The 24,504-nt window shown below is 32.3% G+C and overlaps 1 protein-coding gene across 8 annotated transcripts in view; it reads left to right on the top strand.

Moving 5' to 3' along the window:
• Positions 1-23,196, top strand: part of LOC145241491 (deoxyhypusine synthase-like) — a 160,742-nt gene extending 137,546 nt beyond the window's left edge. For all 8 annotated transcript variants that reach the window (XM_080104500.1, XM_080104496.1, XM_080104494.1 and 5 more), the window contains 2 exons: positions 22,809-22,934; positions 23,018-23,196. In XM_080104500.1, coding sequence (XP_079960626.1) covers positions 22,809-22,934; positions 23,018-23,110 — 219 coding nt within the window. In that variant the 3' untranslated portion in view covers positions 23,111-23,196. The remainder of the gene's footprint in view (positions 1-22,808; positions 22,935-23,017) is intronic.
• The last annotated feature ends 1,308 nt before the right edge of the window (positions 23,197-24,504 follow it).

Raw genomic sequence — 24,504 nt, 5'->3', positions numbered from 1 at the left:
GTTAAATAAATCAATTTTACTCTTTTTATCTATTAAAAGTATAATTGTATGTTGTTTTCTCTTGTGGTAGCTAATAATTTAAAATAATGATACCTGGAAAAAAATTGTCTATCTCACTTTGGGCAGAAGACAGTCTTGTAGTATGTCACTGCTGATACTGCTAGTATCAGCAGTGACATACTCAGCTGTTAAACATTTTTTTTGTTTGTTTTTTTTATTCCAGAACAACTTCTTTTTTTTTTTGATTTTTATTCCAACAACTTTTTTTTCTTAATTGAAAATAAAAAAATGTTTTTACATGTTTAGTTATTTTATCAGAATATAATTAGTTTAATTTGAGTTATTCAGTTATCAGAATTTATACTCCTATGAATTAGTTTTTTTTTGTGTATTGATATTGATATTAAAACCCTTTTTTCTATTTATTTAAAAAGAAAATACAATTTTTTTTATATATATGGGTTGTAGAATTGCATTCATCTACAAAAGATTTAGCTAATTTGAACATTCATTTCAATTAATTCCCTTTTAGTTTTTCGCTTTTCTTATGGGATGATCATCTTTACTTAACTATTATGTGTAATTATATTCATGCAGATATTCTAAATTATTTATACTTGCATAATATTTGCGTAAAAAGGTTCTTGTTAAACACAAATCTCTTTCTATATATATTTATGTATGTGTATATATATTTGCTTAAAAAATTTTGCCTACCAAACTCCTCTGTCAGTTTTTTGTATAGACATATATGGGGTATTTGAACCCACGCAAAACTTTATATTTAGGTTTTAGCCAGGGAAAATTGGTGCAAAAGTGAAAATTAAAAAAAAATGGAATTTGTCAGGTGAATGGCAAACGACTGCATTATGAATATGCATGCTATTAGTTCATGTTTTAATTTTTAGCCTTGCAGCAATTACGTCAGGCATTAACGTAAAAAATGAAAAAGTAAATTGTCAACTAAACATTTTGGTTTCGATTCTCGATGGTGGTGCACAAGTCATTTAAAAAATTTTTTTTTTTTCTTTAACATTTTCAATCATTACTATATATTGGGTCTAATATAATCTATAATATATATCTTACCTATCTGTTTAAATGTATGTATGTCTGTTTGTATGTCTGCCTAAAACTTTCGAAAAAGGCGACGGATTTTCACAAAATCTGTATCGTTTTGAAGCTCGACCCTTCAGACGACAAATATCGAAAAATTGGTTAAAAACATTAATTCCTTCACCTTCAACTGGGCACTTTTCTACAGAGTCGCTTTTTTCGCCGATATTTTCGAAAGTCATCCCCTCTTTTCGATTGACTAACCTTAATTTAAACCTATGTCACTTCTGGTTTGGTGATGGGCGCAACAGCAAAGATGTTACTTTTTGTTTTTGTTTTTTTTTTCTCCACATTCTTTTCCTCCTCCAGGTACGGGTTTGAGCCAGCCCGCTTATTATCACTTCTTTTTTTTTTTTTTTTTACGCTCAACCCCCACCTCCCAAACACCCGGGCAATGCCGGGCACCTAGGCTAGTGTAATAATAATTATCAAATCTGCGTTAATTAAAATATTTAGGTGTATTTTACAACCAGTCCGTCATTATTAACTTTGTTAAATTTGCAATTTCTCATATTTCTGGTCAAATTTTTTAAATATTTATATAGTTGAAAAGACAAAAAAATTAGCTTTCTAAATGTACTAGCAGGGGTACCCAGCGTTGCCCGGGTGTTTGGAGGTGTGTGTGTGTGTGTGTTAAAAAAGAAAACGTTAAAAGAAAAAAGAAGTTTTAGTAGGAAGGTAGCCTTGATGCGAAGGTGGAAATGAAAGGGAAAAAAAAGCCAGACACCATCTCGGCAACGAGGGGAGAGGAACTGATAAGGGCGTTATCTGAAGGTTTATAAAGTGAAATAAACAGGTGCAAGGAAGTGGCGTGATGTCTGACCTAGTTTTGCGCTGCAAGCCAGATCGACGCGGCGAGCTGGTAAAAGTCGGACAAATTAAATACACACGTGACCCCCCGTTAAGTTGTAGTTATTAAGATATATGATGTTATATAAAAAGTTTTAAGAAGGAGCGAGCCGACCGAGAATCACGTCGAAAAAAGCCTTTTGCAGACATACACAAAAAGCGAACATACATACATACACACATTTTCGCTTTTATATATAGACTAACGGGGGGGGGGGTACCCGGCATTGCCCGAGTGTTTGGAGGTGTGTGTGGACGGGCAGGGGTGGGAAGGGGTGTTAATGAAAACCTAAGAATAAGCGAAGTAAAAAAAGAAAACAGAAAAACCAACGTTAACACTTATCTGAAAAATAAAGCGAGGGGTACCCGGGGGGGGGGGGTCATCAAAACAAAAAACACAAAAAAAGTTAACGTAAGGCAAACGAACGATGTTAAATGGAAAAATCTGAAAAACAAAAACAAAAAAGAAAACAGAAACACAAACGTTAAAACTTCTGAAAAATACCCCCCCCCCCCAAAAAAAAATGTGAAAAATGGCTTAAATAAGCCTGTTTCAATATTAAAATTTAAAAAATCGGTGGGTACTCGGGTGATTTTGGATGTGTGTGGGGTCGGTCAGAAGTGGGGGAGGTGTTCATGAAAATCTAAGAATAAGCGAAGTAAAAAAAACCCAGAAAAACGAACGTTACGTGAAAAATGGCTTACATAACTGGTTAAATATTAAAATTTAAAAAATCGAAAAAAAAAAAAAGATATCTCCCACCACGATTCGAACCCAAAATGTTTAGATAATAAACCAATGCTCTAACCAACTGAGCTAACACGACGTACATGAAATTGTGTCTGTAGAATAATCAAAAGAACTGTGTTAGTCAATAACACACAACAACAATAATAATAATAGCAGCAACACTTACCAAGGGTCCAGCTTATGCACAAGACAGACACCAGATTGAGCTGGACTGAGGGCTTGTATTTATGTACAAGCATATCCAATCAGGTGATTCAGCCAATCACAATCCAACATGGCGCTACGAACAGGATTCGAGACAGAAGATTGGGAAGACTATTTCCTCAAAGCAGGCATTGCTGCCGATTCCGCCAAGAGCTACGCTGCAACGTTTGTGAAGGAAAAACTGAGGAAAGAAAACCTTCAAGTAATGGATCGAGCCATGCTAAGAGAATTGGGAATCACAACAATGGGAGAAGCTCTGTCTATCCTTCGACAAGCCAAGGAGCCCGCTACCCAGACCACCTATGCTAAGGCACCAGCTGCCAGGCCTCCCCAACTTCATCTCGAAATGACCCCTCAACAATTCAGAAAATTTCGGATTGACTGGGAAGTATTCACCAAAATAACGGACATGCCAACTTCTCAGGCCAATACCCAGTTATACAGTTGCGCTGATGAATCCGTTCAAAACGCAATCATAAATACGTACCCTAAGTTCTTCACCACCAACCCAGACAAGCTGCTAGAGATGACAGAAGCATTGGTAACTCCAAAATCAAATCCCATGGTCCATCGGATGACATTTGCATCTATATCACAGCATGAAGATGAACCCATCCAACAATACCTTGTTCGTCTTAGGTCCACGGCCATAGACTGTAATTTCTCATGCCCCAACTGCGATCACGACCTGTCCGACATTTACATCAAGGACCAATTTATCAAAGGGATATCGAATGATACGCTTCAGACCGATCTACTGGCAAAAGCCGGGTTGCTAAAAACTCTCAACCAAAATATTTGTCATGCTGAGGCATTTGAGTCTGCACTACGGGACCAAACCGCAATGACTGATACCTCAGACATTGCTACAGTCCGGATGTCAATATATCGCAAAAAAAACAAAAAAAAAACAGTGCTGTACGGACTAGCAGAGGCAATATTCGCACTAGCTCTACTGCTACTCACAACGATAACATTGCTGATAAAGAATCCCATCAAACCTGCATAGATTGCGGTAGTCACCAACACGGTACTCCAAGGACAAGTGCCCGCCATTTAACATGTCCGGCATGGAATCAAATGTGCAACACTTGTGGGAAACTTAACCATTTCTCAGCAGTGTGCCGGACAAAGAAATATCGCCCGGCAGTGATAAAAAGTTTTGAAGACCAAGAAGCTCCCATGAATACACTCATGGCCCATATCACATTCGATCAAATGAGGGGCACCATTATGACTACAGAAGGTGATCTGTTAACTGAAATAAATGCATCAGTAATCCCATTCTCACTAAAACCAGATCCCAGACAAGCTGTCAATATCCCTAGGAGTTGTAGTACAACGCTAAAGGTTTTTCCCGACAGTGGTGCCGCCATTTGTCTTGGGGGACCAAAGCATTTAATCAAAATGGGCCTCACAGAGATTAGTCTTGTCCAATCAAGAAAGATCATACGAACAGTTGGAGGTTTCACACTAATGTGTCAGGGTTGGCTACCAGTTGAGTTTGTGGTCAGAGGGAAAACAACTAAACAAGCCCTCTACATATGCAAGGGCATACAACGGCTTTATCTCAGCAGAGCAGCCTGCATCGATGTGGGAATATTGCACAAGCATTTTCCAAACCCTTTAGCAGACGTACATGAAGAGGTAGACACCTAGTCTAAAAAGTGTGTAGATCAATTGCCAAATCGCCCCAAAAACCTCCCTTTTCCCGCAACAGAAGATAACATAGGCAAACTTAAGAGCTGGCTCCTAGAAAAGTTTGCCAAAACGACATTCAACAAAGATGGGATATTTCCAGCCATGTCCGGCCCAGCTGCCCACATTCACTTCAAAGAGGGAGCAATCCCTAAAGCCAGGCATAACCCAATTCCTGTACCCTTCCACTTCAAGGAACCAGTAAGACAAGCCCTTTGGAAGGATGTAGAAAAAGGTATCATAGCTCCAGTACCCGTGGGTATGCCTACTGATTGGTGCAGTACTATGGTAATAACTGCCAAAAAGAATGGTAATCCACGGAGAACAATAGATTACTAACACCTTAACTCTCAATGCAAGCGAGAAACCCACCATACTGGGTCGCCATTCCAGTTGGCACTGCAAGTGCCACCTAGAACAAAGAAAACAGTCCTAGACGCTGTTGATGGATACCACTCGATTCTCTTAGACAAAGAATCTCAACCATTAACCACCTTCATAACTGAGTGGGGAAGATACATGTATCTTAGGATGCCTCAAGGATATGTCGCATCTGGGGATGCTTACACTCGTAGATACGATGAGATAATAAAAGATATCCCACGCAAGGTGAAGATAGTAGACGATACCCTGCTATATGACTCTAGCATTGAGGGGGGCCTTTTATCATACCTTCGATTTTCTGCTCCAATGTGCTAAGAATAGAATTGTGCTCAACACCGACAAATTCCAATTCTGTCAGGATGTCGTACAATTTGGAGGCCTCCAGATAACTTCTTCAGGAGTGACCCCTTCTGAGTCCATGATACAAGCGATACAGGATTTTCCAGTCCCAAGGACAATTACTGATGCCAGATCATGGTTTGGGCTTGTCAACCAAGTAGCCTGGGCATATTCACTGGGTCCAGTTATGGTGCCTTTTCGGGACCTCGTCAAACAAAACTCCAAATTTGCTTGGAATCAAAACCTTGAAGACGCATTCAAAGATTCCAAGCGAGTTATAATTCACCTAGTCCAGAAGGGGGTAGCAACATTTGACAAAGACAGAACAACTTGCCTTGCTCCAGATTGGAGCAAAGAAGGAATGGGCTTCCTACTCCTGCAAAAACATTGCCAATGTACCATGGAAAAAGCCCCAATCTGCTGTTCCGAAGGTTGGCATCTGATATATGCCGGCAGCAGATTTTGCACGGATGCTGAGTGCAGATACACACCAATAGAGGGTGAGGCAGCAGCAATAGCATGGGCATTGGAGAAATGCCGTATGTTCGTCATGGGTTCTCCAAACATCATAGTGGTCACAGACCATGAACCTCTGAGGGGATATTTGGCGATCGTGATCTGAGCAAGATCCAAAACCCCCGGCTCTTTAGACTAAAGGAAAAGACCCTTAGATACAGATTTACCATACAGCATTGCCCCGGGAAGTGACACAGAGGCCCTGATGCAGTTTCCCGCCACCCAGTGGCGATGGTGCAAGCTCTCCTCAATGTATTTCCAACAAAACCCTCTCAAATGGATATACTGGAGTCGAACAACATAAGCAACATAACAGAGTCAACAGCCTTAATAGCAACATTTGCAGACAGCAGTAATATAGCCATGATATCACCAGACCTAATTCGTTCAGCAGGTCGTGGCGATCAACAATATAACAAATTAATAGATGCAATACAGCAAGGCTTCCCAAAAACACGTAATCTCACTGCGCCCGAAATCCGTGAGTATTGGGAGGTGAGGCACCGCCTTAGCACTGACAATGGTCTAGTATTGTTGGATCGAAGGATTGTCATCCCCAAAACACAACGAAAAAAGGTCCTACACTGCCTGCATTCTGCACACCAAGGAGTAGTCGGCATGAAAGCACGTGCCAACGAATCGGTGTACTGGCCAGGGATGGATGCATCAATCCGCAGTATTAGGGCAAATTGCATGGTATGCTCAACCATCGCACCTAGTCAACCAAGGGAGCCTATCGTTCTAACACGATCCCCAGAGTGGCCATTCCAACAAATCGTCATGGATATTTTTTATATTGGAGATCACACATACCTTGCCTGCGCAGATAGGCTAACTGGTTGGCTACTACAACCAAATTGATGTCCATATGCCGACAACTGTTCCAAACATATGGTGCCCCAGAACTCAGTACTGATGGCGGCCCACCTTTCACTTCCAGCACGTTCCAAGAATTTCTGAAAACATGGTGTGTTAGGCACAGATTATCTTCTGTTGCGTATCCCCAATCCAATGGCAGGGCAGAGCTCGCAGTAAAAACTGCAAAGAGGATTGTGAAAGGAAACACAGGCCCCCACGGTTCCTTGGACAATGACAGTGTTTCCCGGGCCATCTTGCAGTATCGGAATACCCCAATCCAAAGCATTGGCCTATCACCGGCTCAATTATTACTTCACCGTCGACTACGTGACTCCATCCCTTCACAGCCAATCCTCTACAAGCCTCATCCTGAATGGGTGTCAGCGGCACAACATCGCGAGGAAATGCTCCACCACTGCAATGCAAAAATAGTAGAAAGATACAATAAATATACCCACAATCTTCCACCGTTACAAGCTGGTGACACTGTAGCCATCCAAAATCCAGTCAATCGCAGATGGAACACAATGGGCAAAATCATCAGTTCCCTACCAGATCGACAATACCGAATCAGGGTTAACGGATCCAGAAGGATCACACTTAGGAACCACCGTTTCCTCAGAAAATGCGAACTTAAGCCTGCACCAACCCCAATACCAAGTGCAGCACTAGGACCAACAATTCCCTCAAGAGATACTACATTCTTGCATCTCCCACTGTCTCCCTGTAATAGCACATACACAGCAGCCAAACCCCAACAACAAACCACAAATATATCCTCACGCTTTTGATCAAGGATTCCCCGAGCTCTTTCTAGGTTACTACCACACAACAAACTAGGCCTAAAAGAGAGATACACCTCTCACACAACCCAGCCTACTCGTGGGGGGGGGGGGAAGAGGGGAGATGTAGAATAATCAAAAGAACTGTGTTAGTCAATAACACACAACAACAACAATAATAATAATAATAGCAGCAACACTTACCAAGGGTCCAGCTTATGCACAAGACAGACACCAGATTGAGCTTGCATTTATGTACAAGCATATTCAATCAGGTGATTCAGCCAATCACAATCCAACAAATTCTTCAAATCTTTAAACTAAATCAGGTTATGACGTCGTCTGACGCATGTGTACAACTGATCACGTTATGAGAGGACTGTTTTTGCTACCCCCCCCCTCCTGTAGAAAAGTGTTGATTTCAGGGTGAAAAAATTAACGTTTTTGGCCAATTTTTCGATATTTGTCGGGCGAAGGATGGGGCTTTCATATGATACCAAGTTTGTCAATTTTTGTTCAGTCTGTCGAAAGTTTTTAGCAGACACGCAAACATACACACATTAATTTTCGCTTTTATATATATAGATGACTTTAACAATGTTTTGCTTTGAACAACGAAAAATGTGAAATATGATTTTTATATATATATATATTTTTTTAGTCTATGGATAATAGAATGCAGCAAACATTAATCTATATATATAAAAGCGAAAATGTGTGTATGTGTGTCCACTAAAAACTTTCGACAGACACGACGAAAATTTACAAACTCGGTATCATATTGAAGCTCCATCCTTCGCTTGAAAAATATCGAAAAATTGGCCAAAAACGTTCATTTTTTCACCCCGAAATCGACAATTTTCAACAGGGGGTGGGGGTCAACAAAAACGGTCCTCTTGTGACGACGACCGGTTCTACGCATGCATCAGATTACGTCATGACCTGATTTACTTTAAATAGTTGAAAAACTGACTAAATTTCATGTACGTCGCGTTAGCTCAGTTGGTTAGCACGTTGGTTCGTTATCTAAACGTTTTGGGTTCGAATCGTGGTGTGAGATGTCTTCTTTTTTTTTTTTTCGATTTTTTAAATTTAAATATTGAACCAATGTTATTTAAGCCATTTTTCACGTAACGTTTGTTTTGTTTTTGTTTTGTTTTTTACTTCGCTTATCCACCCCTGACCACATACCCAAAAACACCCGGGTACCCACCGATTTTTAAAATTTTAATATCGAAACAGGCTTATTTAAGCCATTTCTTTTTTGTTTTTTCGATTTTTACATTTAACATCGTTCGTTTGCCTTACGTTAGTTTTTTTTTGTGTTTTTTTTCGATGTTTTTATTACTCCCCCCCTGGGTTAAGTTTTAACGTTGTTTTCTTTTTTATTTCGCTTATAACAAAAAAACCTGGTCATTGACCTCATTTGCTGAATAGCTATTGATCTACGACTTCCATGCGCGCACCTGTCAATTTGGTCCTTACTTAAATAAATTCAAACATCTTTCAGTAAGTAACTCATTCTGGCTGGCCGATTTTATTTTCAAACTTCACCTCAGGGCTTCGGGTCCAATCCTATTTTTTCTTTTTTATTTAACAGCACACACACCTCCAAACCCCCGGGCAACGCCGGGTACTCCCGCTAGTTAAAAATAAAGAGTGAAAAAAAAAGATAATTTGGAAAAAGAAATTTAATTACAAAGAAAAGGAAATAAATTACTAATAAGCTTTTTACAATCGTAACAGTGCAAAGGGGAATAACTCTGTTTTTTTTAGTTATTTCCCTTTTGATTGAAGTAATTGTTTTTTGTTTTTATAGTAATGTTTGTTTTTATATTTTAGATATAAATGCTTTTGGTCAAATATAATTTAGAAAAATCTATATTTACCAGTTATTGATGAGATTTTTTTCTCTGTATCTTGTTGTCCAGTTCATCTGTTATTTAACAACTCACATTTTGCTTGTGATTTCTTCGATCGGAGTCATAAGGTCTGGTCGCCTATGAACGCGCCCCAGTGCTGTATTATAACTGACTATAAATAGCAATCGTTTGTCGCTAGAGAAAACAGAAAAGAATACTTTTCTGTTCCATCTTTTGAAAAATCTCCAGAGACGCTAAAAAAATGTTTTACATTAAAATTTTTAAATAATACTTTTTATATTATTTCATATAATCTTTTATTGTTAATTTCTTTTTAAGCAATTTTTTTATATTTAATATTTTATATTATTATATAATATTTTAATTATTTTTATTTTGTTATAATTATTAATATTAATTATATTAATAATTATTTTTATTATATTTTATTTTTATTATGTTATTAATTTGGATAATTAATATCATCTTTTTGTAATAAATCATAATTTCTTCATATCGTAAGAGGAAAATATGTCCTCTTATGACATGACTGTTAAAATATCTGCAGTAGAATGACATTGCCTAAATCATTGCCTGTTTGTCAGAGAGATTTGTTTTGTGTGGTGGTAGACTAGTGTTTGATTAAAAAAAAAAATCAAAAAGATTTTAGCAAAGAGGGTGAGGAGATAATTGTTCTTTTACCAGAATTCTTGTACCACAAAGGTCATCTTCCAGCTATTAGGGAAGCAAGCTTCAGCAAGGCTTTTTATTGTAGAGCTTGGAAAGTATGGGGGCTAACTCGGCTGAACATTTCTTAATTAGTGTAGCAGGGATGAGATCGGGCCTTTGAGGTGTCTAAGTTCTTTTTATGATATTGCAGACATGAGAATGGGTGATTTTTACATCATCTAATGTAGCTTCAGTCTGCATAGGTAAATTTGGAAGGGAGTTGTTTGTTGGCTCTTAGGTGGAGTTGGAGGCGAATTGCCGGGCAAACAGTTCCGCCTTCTCTGTTGCCGTGCATGCAACGTTCTGCTTGTTAGATAGTCGGGGAATTACCAATTTCCTTTTATTTACTAAACAATTATAGAAATCATGAGTTCTTTTGCGATTCTATGCTTTCCCAGGTTATTTCAGCATGTTTTCTTTTGGCTGCCACTATATATATATATATTATTGAAAGTTAATTTAAATTCTCAAAAAAACATAAAAAACTTGTAAAGAAGGTATACAGAATTTTTAATTAGCCAACAAATACACGGGTTTTTAATGTTTTTCTTGAGAATTTGAATTAATTTTAAATAATACAATTAATAAGCATCTTCAATCACAGACATGAATGTTTCAAGATCCTATCGCTTGTCAGCGTAGCTTGACTGTTTCTAGGAATTGAACTGGGGACCATATGTATTTATGGTCAGGCGTGTATTATCATTTAAAAATCAACAAAAAATGGTCGGGCGTGTATTATCATTTAAAAAGCAACAAAAAATGGTTGGGCGTGTATTATCATTTAAAAATCAACAAAAAATGGTCAGACATGTATTATCATTTAAAAATCAACAAAAAATGGTTGGACGTGTATTATCATTTAAAAATCAACAAAAAATGGTCGGACATGTATTATCATTTAAAAATCAACAAAAAATGGTTGGGCGTGTATTATCATTTAAAAATCAACAAAAAATGGTCGGACATGTATTATCATTTAAAAATCAACAAAAACTGGTTGGACATGTATTATCATTTAAAAATCAACAAAAAATGGTTGGGCATGTATTATCATTTAAAAATCAACAAAAAATGGTCGGACATGTATTATCATTTAAAAATCAACAATAAATGGTTGGACATGTATTATCATTTAAAAATCAACAAAAAATGGTTGGACATGTATTATCATTTAAAAATCAACAAAAAATGGTTGGGCATGTATTATCATTTAAAAATCAACAAAAAATGGTCGGACATGTATTATCATTTAAAAATCAACAAAAAATGGTCGGACATGTATTATCATTTAAAAATCAACAAAAAATGGTTGGGCGTGTATTATCATTTAAAAATCAATAAAAAATGGTTGGGCGTGTATTATCATTAAAAAATCAACAAAAAATGGTCGGACATGTATTATCATTTAAAAATCAACAAAAAATGGTCGGACGTGTATTATCATTTAAAAATCAACAAAAAATGGTTGGGTGTGTATTATCATTTAAAAATCAACAAAAAATGGTCGGGCGTGTATTATCATTTAAAAATCAACAAAAAATGGTAGGACATGTATTATCATTTAAAAATCAACAAAAAATGGTCGGACATGTATTATCATTTAAAAATCAACAAAAAATGGTCGGACATGTATTATCATTTAAAAATCAACAAAAAATGGTCGGACATGTATTATCATTTAAAAATCAACAAAAAATGGTCGGACATGTATTATCATTTAAAAATCAACAAAAAATGGTCGGACATGTATTATCATTTAAAAATCAACAAAAAATGGTCGGACATGTATTATCATTTAAAAATCAACAAAAAATGGTCGGACATGTATTATCATTTAAAAATCAACAAAAAATGGTCGGGCGTGTATTATCATTATAAAATCAACAAAAAATGGTTGGACATGTATTATCATTTAAAAATCAACAAAAAATGGTCGGACATGTATTATCATTTAAAAATCAACAAAAAATGGTTGGACATGTATTATCATTTAAAAATCAACAAAAAATGGTTGGGCGTGTATTATCATTTAAAAATCAACAAAAAATGGTTGGGCGTGTATTATCATTTAAAAATCAACAAAAAATGGTCGGACGTGTATTATCATTTAAAAATCAACAAAAAATGGTTGGGCGTGTATTATCATTTAAAAATCAACAAAAAATGGTCGGGCGTGTATTATCATTTAAAAATCAACAAAAAATGGTTGGACATGTATTATCATTTAAAAATCAACAAAAAATGGTCGGACATGTATTATCATTTAAAAATCAACAAAAAATGGTCGGACATGTATTATCATTTAAAAATCAACAAAAAATGGTCGGACATGTATTATCATTTAAAAATCAACAAAAAATGGTCGGACATGTATTATCATTTAAAAATCAACAAAAAATGGTCGGACATGTATTATCATTTAAAAATCAACAAAAAATGGTCGGACATGTATTATCATTTAAAAATCAACAAAAAATGGTCGGACGTGTATTATCATTTAAAAATCAACAAAAAATGGTCGGGCGTGTATTATCATTATAAAATCAACAAAAAATGGTTGGACATGTATTATCATTTAAAAATCAACAAAAAATGGTCGGACATGTATTATCATTTAAAAATCAACAAAAAATGGTCGGACATGTATTATCATTAAAAAATCAACAAAAAATGGTCGGACATGTATTATCATCTAAAAATCAACAAAAACTGGTCGGACATGTATTATCATTTAAAAATCAACAAAAAATGGTTGGACATGTATTATCATTTAAAAATCAACAAAAAATGGTTGTGCGTGTATTATCATTTAAAGATCAACAAAAAATGGTCGGGCGTGTATTATCATTTAAAAATCAATTAAAAATGGTCGGACATGTATTATCATTTAAAAATCAACAAAAAATGGTCGGACATGTATTATCATTTAAAAATCAACAAAAAATGGTTGGGCGTGTATTATCATTTAAAAATCAACAAAAAATGGTCGGAGGTGTATTATCATTTAAAAATCAACAAAAAATGGTCGGGCGTGTATTATCATTTAAAAATCAACAAAAAATGGTTGGACATGTATTATCATTTAAAAATCAAGAAAAAATGGTCGGGCGTGTATTATCATTTAAAAATCAACAAAAAATGGTCGGACATGTATTATCATTTAAAAATCAACAAAAAATGGTCGGGCGTGTATTATCATTAAAAAATCAACAAAGAATGGTCGGGCGTGTATTATCATTAAAAAATCAACAAAGAATGGTCGGACATGTATTATCATTTAAAAATCAACAAAAAATGGTCGGGCGTGTATTATCATTTAAAAATCAACAAAAAATGGTCGGGCGTGTATTATCATTTAAAAATCAACAAAAAATGGTTGGGCGTGTATTATCATTTAAAAATCAACAAAAAATGGTCAGACATGTATTATCATTTAAAATCAACAAAAAATGGTTGGGCGTGTATTATCATTTAAAAATGAACAAAAAATGGTCTGACATGTATTATCATTTAAAAATCAACAAAAAATGGTCGGGCGTGTATTATCATTTAAAAATCAACAAAAAATGGTTGGACATGTATTTTCATTTAAAAATCAACAAAAAATGGTTGGGCGTGTATTATCATTTAAAAATCAACAAAAAATGGTCGGACATGTATGATCATTTAAAAATCAACAAAAAATGGTCGGGCGTGTATTATCATTTAAAAATCAACAAAAAATGGTCGGGCGTGTATTATCATTTAAAAATCAATTAAAAATGGTCGGACATGTATTATCATTTAAAAATCAACAAAAAATGGTTGGGCATGTATTATCATTTAAAAATCAACAAAAAATGGTCGGACATGTATTATCATTTAAAAATCAACAAAAAATGGTCGGACATGTATTATCATTAAAAAATCAACAAAAAATGGTCGGACATGTATTATCATTTAAAAATCAACAAAAACTGGTCGGACATGTATTATCATTTAAAAATCAACAAAAAATGGTCGGGCATGTATTATCATTTAAAAATCAACAAAAAATGGTCGGGCGTGTATTATCATTTAAAAATCAACAAAAAATGATTGGACATGTATTATCATTTAAAAATCAACAAAAAATGGTCGGGCGTGTATTATCATTTAAAAATTAACAAAAAATGGTTGGGCGTGTATTATCATTTAAAAATCAACAAAAAATGGTCGGACATGTATTATCATTTAAAAATCAACAAAAAATAGTTGGGCGTGTATTATCATTTAAAAATCAACAAAAAATTGTCGGACATGTATTATCATTTAAAAATCAACAAAAAATGGTCGGACATGTATGATCATTTAAAAATCAACAAAAAATGGTCGGGCGTGTATTATCATTTAAAAATCAACAAAAAATGGTCGGGCGTGTATTATCATTTAAAAATCAATTAAAAATGGTCGGACATGTATTATCATTTAAAAATCAACAAAAAATGGTTGGGCATGTATTATCATTTAAAAATCAACAAAAAATGGTCGGACATGTATTATCATTTAAAAATCAACAAAAAATGGTCGGACATGTATTATCATTAAAAAATCAACAAAAAATGGTCGGACATGTATTATCATTTAAAAATCAACAAAAACTGGTCGGACATGTATTATCATTTAAAAATCAACAAAAAATGGTCGGGCATGTATTATCATTTAAAAATCAACAAAAAATGGTCGGGCGTGTATTATCATTTAAAATCAACAAAAAATGGTTGGACATGTATTATCATTTAAAAATCAACAAAAAATGGTCGGGCGTGTATTATCATTTAAAAATTAACAAAAAATGGTTGGGCGTGTATTATCATTTAAAAATTAACAAAAAATGGTTGGGCGTGTATTATCATTTAAAAATCAACAAAAAATGGTCGGACATGTATTATCATTTAAAAATCAACAAAAAATAGTTGGGCGTGTATTATCATTTAAAAATCAACAAAAAATTGTCGGACATGTATTATCATTTAAAAATCAACAAAAAATGGTCGGACATGTATTATCATTTAAAAATCAACAAAAAATGGTTGGGCGTGTATTATCATTTAAAAATCAACAAAATATGGTCGGACATGTATTATCATTTAAAAATCAACAAAAAATGGTTGGACATGTATTATCATTTAAAAATCAACAAAAAATGGTTGGACATGTATTATCATTTAAAAATCAACAAAAAATGGTCGGACATGTATTATCATTTAAAAATCAACAAAAAATGGTTGGGCGTGTATTATCATTTAAAAATCAATAAAAAATGGTTGGGCATGTATTATCATTTAAAAATCAACAAAAAATTGTCGGACATGTATTTTCATTTAAAAATCAACAAAAAATTGTCGGACATGTATTTTCATTTAAAAATCAACAAAAAATGGTCGGACATGTATTATCATTTAAAAATCAACAAAAAATGGTCGGGCGTTTATTATCATTTAAAAATCAACAAAAAATGGTCGGACATGTGTTATCATTTAAAAATCAACAAAAAATGGTTGGACATGTATTATCATTTAAAAATCAACAAAAAATGGTTGGACATGTATTATCATTTAAAAATCAACAAAAAATGGTCGGACATGTATTATCATTTAAAAATCAACAAAAAATGGTCGGGCGTGTATTATTATTATAAAATCAACAAAAAATGGTTGGACATGTATTATCATTTAAAAATCAACAAAAAATGGTCGGACATGTATTATCATTTAAAAATCAACAAAAAATGGTTGGACATGTATTATCATTTAAAAATCAACAAAAAATGGTTGTGCGTGTATTATCATTTAAAGATCAACAAAAAATGGTCGGGCGTGTATTATCATTTAAAAATCAACAAAAAATGGTCGGGCGTGTATTATCATTTAAAAATCAACAAAAAATGGTCGGACATGTATTATCATTTAAAAATCAACAAAAAATGGTTGGGCGTGTATTATCATTTAAAAATCAACAAAAAATGGTCGGAGGTGTATTATCATTTAAAAATCAACAAAAAATGGTCGGGCGTGTATTATCATTTAAAAATCAACAAAAAATGGTTGGACATGTATTATCATTTAAAAATCAACAAAAAATGGTCGGACATGTATTATCATTTAAAAATCAACAAAAAATGGTTGGACATGTATTATCATTTAAAAATCAACAAAAAATGGTTGGGCGTGTATTATCATTTAAAAATCAACAAAAAATGGTCGGACATGTATTATCATTTAAAAATCAACAAAAAATGGTCGGGCGTGTATTATCATTTAAAAATCAACAAAAAATGGTTGGACATGTATTATCATTTAAAAATCAACAAAAAATGGTTGGGCGTGTATTATCATTTAAAAATCAACAAAAAATAGTCGGACATGTATGATCATTTAAAAATCAACAAAAAATGGTCGGGCGTGTATTATCATTTAAAAATCAACAAAAAATGGTCGGGCGTGTATTATCATTTAAAAATCAATTAAAAATGGTCGGACATGTATTATCATTTAAAAATCAACAAAAAATGGTTGGGCATGTATTATCATTTAAAAATCAACAAAAAATGGTCGGACATGTATTATCATTTAAAAATCAACAAAAAATGGTCGGACATGTATTATCATTTAAAAATCAACAAAAAATGGTCGGACATGTATTATCATTTAAAAATCAACAAAAACTGGTCGGACATGTATTATCATTTAAAAATCAACAAAAAATGGTCGGACATGTATTATCATTTAAAAATCAACAAAAAATGGTCGGACATGTATGATCATTTAAAAATCAACAAAAAATGGTCGGGCGTGTATTATCATTTAAAAATCAACAAAAAATGGTCGGGCGTGTATTATCATTTAAAAATCAATTAAAAATGGTCGGACATGTATTATCATTTAAAAATCAACAAAAAATGGTTGGGCATGTATTATCATTTAAAAATCAACAAAAAATGGTCGGACATGTATTATCATTTAAAAATCAACAAAAAATGGTCGGACATGTATTATCATTAAAAAATCAACAAAAAATGGTTGGACATGTATTATCATTTAAAAATCAACAAAAACTGGTCGGACATGTATTATCATTTAAAAATCAACAAAAAATGGTCGGGCATGTATTATCATTTAAAAATCAACAAAAAATGGTCGGGCGTGTATTATCATTTAAAAATCAACAAAAAATGGTTGGACATGTATTATCATTTAAAAATCAACAAAAAATTGTCGGGCGTGTATTATCATTTAAAAATTAACAAAAAATGGTTGGGCGTGTATTATCATTTAAAAATTAACAAAAAATGGTTGGGCGTGTATTATCATTTAAAAATTAACAAAAAATGGTTGGGCATGTATTATCATTTAAAAATCAACAAAAAATGGTCGGGCGTGTATTATCATTTAAAATCAACAAAAAATGGTTGGACATGTATTATCATTTAAAAATCAACAAAAAATGGTCGGGCGTGTATTATCATTTAAAAATTAACAAAAAATGGTTGGGCGTGTATTATCATTTAAAAATTAACAAAAAATGGTTGGGCGTGTATTATCATTTAAAAATCAACAAAAAATGGTCGGACATGTATTATCATTTAAAAATCAACAAAAAATAGTTGGGCGTGTATTATCATTTAAAATCAACAAAAAATTGTCGGACATGTATTATCATTTAAAAATCAACAAAAAATGGTCGGACATGTATTATCATTTAAAAATCAACAAAAAATGGTTGGGCGTGTATTATCATTTAAAAATCAACAAAATATGGTCGGACATGTATTATCATTTAAAAATCAACAAAAAATGGTTGGACATGTATTATCATTTAAAAATCAACAAAAAATGGTCGGACATGTATTATCATTTAAAAATCAACAAAAAATGGTTGGGCGTGTATTATCATTTAAAAATCAATAAAAAATGGTTGGGCATGTATTATCATTTAAAAATCAACAAAAAATTGTCGGACATGTATTTTCATTTAAAAATCAACAAAAAATTGTCGGATATGTATTTTCATTTAAAAATCAACAAAAAATGGTCGGACATGTATTATCATTTAAAAATCAACAAAAAATGGTCGGACATGTATTATCATTTAAAAATCAACAAAAAATGGTCGGACATGTGTTATCATTTAAAAATCAACAAAAAATGGTCGGACATGTATTATCATTTAAAAATCAACAAAAAATGGTCGGACATGTATTATCATTTAAAAATCAACAAAAAATGGTTGGACATGTATTATCATTTAAAAATCAACAAAAAATGGTTGTGCGTGTATTATCATTTAAAGATCAACAAAAAATGGTCGGGCGTGTATTATCATTTAAAAATCAACAAAAAATGGTCTGGCGTGTATTATCATTTAAAAATCAACAAAAAATGGTCGGACATGTATTATCATTTAAAAATCAACAAAAAATGGTTGGGCGTGTATTATCATTTAAAAATCAACAAAAAATGGTCGGAGGTGTATTATCATTTAAAAATCAACAAAAAATGGTCGGGCGTGTATTATCATTTAAAAATCAACAAAAAATGGTTGGACATGTATTATCATTTAAAAATCAACAAAAAATGGTTGGGCGTGTATTATCATTTAAAAATCAACAAAGAATGGTCGGACATGTATTATCATTTAAAAATCAACAAAAAATGGTCGGGCGTGTATTATCATTTAAAAATCAACAAAAAATGGTTGGACATGTATTATCATTTAAAAATCAACAAAAAATGGTTGGGCGTGTATTATCATTTAAAAATCAACAAAAAATGGTCGGACATGTATGATCATTTAAAAATCAACAAAAAATGGTCGGGCGTGTATTATCATTTAAAAATCAACAAAAAATGGTCGGGCGTGTATTATCATTTAAAAATCAATTAAAAATGGTCGGACATGTATTATCATTTAAAAATCAACAAAAAATGGTTGGGCATGTATTATCATTTAAAAATCAACAAAAAATGGTCGGACATGTATTATCATTTAAAAATCAACAAAAAATGGTCGGACATGTATTATCATTTAAAAATCAACAAAAAATGGTCGGACATGTATTATCATTTAAAAATCAACAAAAAATGGTCGGGCATGTATTATCATTTAAAAATCAACAAAAAATTGTCGGGCGTGTATTATCATTTAAAAATCAACAAAAAATGGTTGGACATGTATTATCATTTAAAAATCAACAAAAAATGGTCGGGCGTGTATTATCATTTAAAAATTAACAAAAAATGGTTGGGCGTGTATTATCATTTAAAAATCAACAAAAAATTGTCGGACATGTATTATCATTTAAAAATCAACAAAAAATAGTTGGGCGTGTATTATCATTTAAAAATCAACAAAAAATTGTCGGACATGTATTATCATTTAAAAATCAACAAAAAATGGTCGGACATGTATGATCATTTAAAAATCAACAAAAAATGGTCGGGCGTGTATTATCATTTAAAAATCAACAAAAAATGGTCGGGCGTGTATTATCATTTAAAAATCAATTAAAAATGGTCGGACATGTATTATCATTTAAAAATCAACAAAAAATGGTTGGGCATGTATTATCATTTAAAAATCAACAAAAAATGGTCGGACATGTATTATCATTTAAAAATCAACAAAAAATGGTCGGACATGTATTATCATTAAAAAATCAACAAAAAATGGTTGGACATGTATTATCATTTAAAAATCAACAAAAACTGGTCGGACATGTATTATCATTTAAAAATCAACAAAAAATGGTCGGGCATGTATTATCATTTAAAAATCAACAAAAAATGGTCGGGCGTGTATTATCATTTAAAAATCAACAAAAAATGGTTGGACATGTATTATCATTTAAAAATCAACAAAAAATGGTCGGGCGTGTATTATCATTTAAAAATTAACAAAAAATGGTTGGGCGTGTATTATCATTTAAAAATTAACAAAAAATGGTTGGGCGTGTATTATCATTTAAAAATCAACAAAAAATGGTCGGACATGTATTATCATTTAAAAATCAACAAAAAATAGTTGAGCGTGTATTATCATTTAAAAATCAACAAAAAATTGTCGGACATGTATTATCATTTAAAAATCAACAAAAAATGGTCGGACATGTATTATCATTTAAAAATCAACAAAAAATGGTTGGGCGTGTATTATCATTTAAAAATCAACAAAATATGGTCGGACATGTATTATCATTTAAAAATCAACAAAAAATGGTCGGACATGTATTATCATTTAAAAATCAACAAAAAATGGTCGGACATGTATTATCATTTAAAAATCAACAAAAAATGGTTGGGCGTGTATTATCATTTAAAAATCAATAAAAAATGGTTGGGCATGTATTATCATTTAAAAATCAACAAAAAATTGTCGGACATGTATTTTCATTTAAAAATCAACAAAAAATTGTCGGACATGTATTTTCATTTAAAAATCAACAAAAAATTGTCGGACATGTATTTTCATTTAAAAATCAACAAAAAATGGTCGGACATGTATTATCATTTAAAAATCAACAAAAAATGGTCGGGCGTGTATTATCATTTAAAAATCAACAAAAAATGGTCGGACATGTATTATCATTTAAAAATCAACAAAAAATGGTCGGACATGTATTATCATTTAAAAATCAACAAAAAATGGTCGGACGTGTATTATCATTTAAAAATCAACAAAAAATGGTTGGACATGTATTATCATTTAAAAATCAACAAAAAATGGTTGGACATGTATTATCATTTAAAAATCAACAAAAAATGGTCGGGCGTGTATTATCATTTAAAAATCAACAAAAAATCTACATGTTTAAAAGCGATAAAAATAACATTTAAAATAATCTAGAATTTTGCGGCATAACAAATATGCACCCGACCATAATACACATGGTCTCTGTTTCAATTCCTAGAAACAGTCAAGCTACGCTGACAAGAGATAGGATCTTGAAACATTCATGTCCATAGATTACTGCTTTATAAGTTAAATAAATACAATTTGTTTACACCCAAACAAAATCTTGGCGATTTTCTTAGGGAAAAGATCTTATTAACTGTAAAATATCGTTTAAAAATCAACAAAAAAATCTACATATTTCTATATTTTTATAATCATTGAAATCTGTGAAATTGCCCGTTTTCAAAAAAATCAACAGATTGCCTACTTTAGTTAAGGACCCATCTCTAATGGTGTGCTTTTCCTTGTGTAGCTTCACAATAGCTTGTCTCACAGAGCAATCAAGTTTTTGGCGTTTCGCCATAGTGCCGGCTGATGCCACGTTTACAAATGACTAAGTAAGACTTATTTAGAGGAAATCAAAAAATTTTAATATAGCATACTGTTTACATTGTTTTTCTTGAGTTTGTCCCTTACTTTTGGACGTTCCTATTTTGAAAATAAATGTTATAATTCTTTTTCTATCCTTTGCAAATGATTCAAATTTTAGTATGTTATTATGGATGATAACGACTACCAGTTGTCAAAATTTCAGCTTTTCACAATTATTTCTAACAAATATTAAGTTTTAAAATTGTGTTCCTTAGTTTTGGATGCTACTTTATGTTTATAAAATCTTACTGTGAAAAATAAAATTAAAATAAAATCTTTCTGTAAAAAAAAATTCTTAAACCTTTATAAACGTTTCATGTTTTTTAAAATTCTATTTTTCTACATTTAATCACTCATTAAAAATAAATTATTAATACATTAAAATTATTTCTGATACATTTTTATTCAATAAATATTTTGATTTTCATATTTTTGTTATTTATTTTGTTATATATTTTTGTGTTAGTTGTTTATATTTGAGGTTCACATAATGGCCACTAGATATCATTTCTCTTTCCAAGAACTCGTTTCTGTTGCTCATATGTCACTGTCATGCAGAAGTGCCAAAATTAGTCTGTATGATATTACTGGACAAATGTAATCAGATCCTTCTTATCAAAAAGATCCAGATTGTTCTAGATGACTGGACATTAATCAATATCATATTTGTCTGTGTGTTCTCCAGAGATCAATTTTGGGACCTTGTCCTTGATTTTCAAGCACATCTAAAATGGCTACATTTGCTTTCTATTCTGAATATGAAAGCAGATGAAGCACATGCATCCAAAACAATGTTTGAATCTTCAGAAAATGGACTTCCAGTCTATAGTGACAATGGAGCCAAAACAGGAAACGCGAATTGGAATATGTAGATGATACTGCCAAATCTTCTGCAAAAAATGTATGCTCTGTGTACTAAGCTAGAAAACTTCTTGCACCTGTTTGTATCCTATATCTCTTTAAAGCCACCATTCACTTGTCTGTGCATGAATTATTTTACCAAACTTTCCCACGGCCACAATGCTGCATCTTTGTACCTTCTACAGAATCTGAACTTGCACTTATTCCCGTGACAAGTAAAAGTAGCAAAATCCCACCTCCTCACTCTCGAGATACCAGAATGATTTCTACTCTAATTTCACCACTTGCCTTTGAAATTTCCTGTTCCTGACTGTTAACATGTAGCAATTTAATAATGATGTAAATGGGTACCTTGTTGCACAACTCCCCATGACCTTATACATCTGGCCCCTTATGTCTCCGTGTTAGTGTGCTCAGTTTGGAGTGAATTGTCGCAAAATAATAAAAGAAAAGCTGATGGTGGTAGTTTTTTATTTTAATTGAATTTACAATCTAATTTAACTTTTCTTTCAGAGAAATGGTGCTGATTATTGTGTGTATTTGAATTCTGGAACTGAATTCGATGGAAGCGACTCTGGTGCGTCACCAGATGAAGCAATTTCTTGGGGGAAAGTAAAAATGGATTCATCACCCGTGAAAGTAAGTAAAAAAAAAAATTAAAAAAAAAAAAAAAAGTCTACAAAAAAAAAAAAAAAATTTCTAAAATCTTTTTCTCTTTTCAGATCAATGCTGATGCAACATTAATCTTTCCACTTCTTGTTGCCGAGACATTTGCGAAACGACATCATGAATTTCTAGCAACAAAAAATTTGTGATATGATATTGTTCAAGAGCATTTCAGATATGAAAGTCTTTTTTTCTGAAATAAACGATTTACTCTACACAACGTATCAGATTGAAACGCAGAGTTTTGGTCAGTCTTTCAAAGTATTCATGTCGTCAAATAATTTTTCAGATTATATTTTTGAAACTTGAATTTTTTTTTCTTTTAATAACTTTTCTTTCAATTTTATTTAAAAAAATATCTTCATTTACTGAATTAATTTTAAAAATATAAAAAAAAAAATTGACTATAATGATAAAGCACTAATTTGACACCAAATTGTTACGAAATGGCATCAGATTCATACATCAAAATTTAAAAAATCCGAAATTGAAATACCACAAAATTTTCAGCTTTGATGAAACTTTTCAAAATTGAAGCCATATTAGATGGAGGACTTCATTAGCTAAAATTTTAAAAAATTTAATTCAATTTAAAAAAAAAAAAAGAACTTAAAAATAACCATGTTTATTAAAAAAAAAAAACATTCAGTCGTTAATGAGATTATATTTTCATATTGTTTTTCTTCATTTAAAAAAGAACTGTGTTTATGCACTTATGTTACCATGCTATTTTTGAAATAGTATTTTAAAGTTAAATTAAAGTTTCATGGTATCTATTTTTATTAAATTGTTAGGTGAAAGTACAGAATAGTTACAAAAATTCTTCCCCTCCCCATGTTAAGAATGGCTTTTTAAATAATGTTGTTTCAGCATAAGTGCATAAGTACTAAAAGAAGTTTAAAATATTTTGTAAGTTTTTAATCTGTAAAAAATTAATAAATAATAAACCAAAAGAGTTTTGCCAAAAAAATGATTTTTCTTAAAAACACTTAAAGATGATATATTTTTATACTTTTTTTTTTTTTTTTTTAAATTATAAAATCTTTATAAAATGTGATTCATCTCAATTTCAGTTTGTTTGTTTTACTTGGGATTCACGACTTATCAATGTTCGAAAGCTACCCAAGGATAAGAGTTAATGAATGTAAGATGATAGTGTAGCAATTGTTAATGGTGTAAGAACTTGTTTACATTGAACTTGAAGGCTATCATGTTGTATTCAACCAGGAAGCAGGCCAGCAGAACAGTGCTCCACAGGCAGGCAGTTCTAAGGAAAGAAGTTTTGTTCATGAAATCTGCATTTAGATTTAGGCACAGATACAGAGTGGGGAAAATTGTATATAGCTGTTGTAGCTCATCAAATGTTTTTTTGTGAAACTTTGGCAAGGGGGGGGGGCATAGATTGAAGTTCAGATGAGCACTTGCCATGAAAATAATGATAAAGCAGAGACATGTTCGCAATGTCTTTTCTGTAGGAAAAAGGCTGCAGCGAAGACAAAAGGGCATCACCTACTAGGTTTCGAATATGGTTTTGAACTCTATC

This window comes from Euprymna scolopes, chromosome 20, assembly GCF_053919585.1.
Source record: "Euprymna scolopes isolate OS-2025 chromosome 20, ASM5391958v1, whole genome shotgun sequence".
NCBI lineage: Eukaryota > Metazoa > Mollusca > Cephalopoda > Sepiida > Sepiolidae > Euprymna > Euprymna scolopes.
Note: the sequence above shows the minus strand (reverse complement) of the source record. Positions and strands in the feature narration are given on the sequence as shown.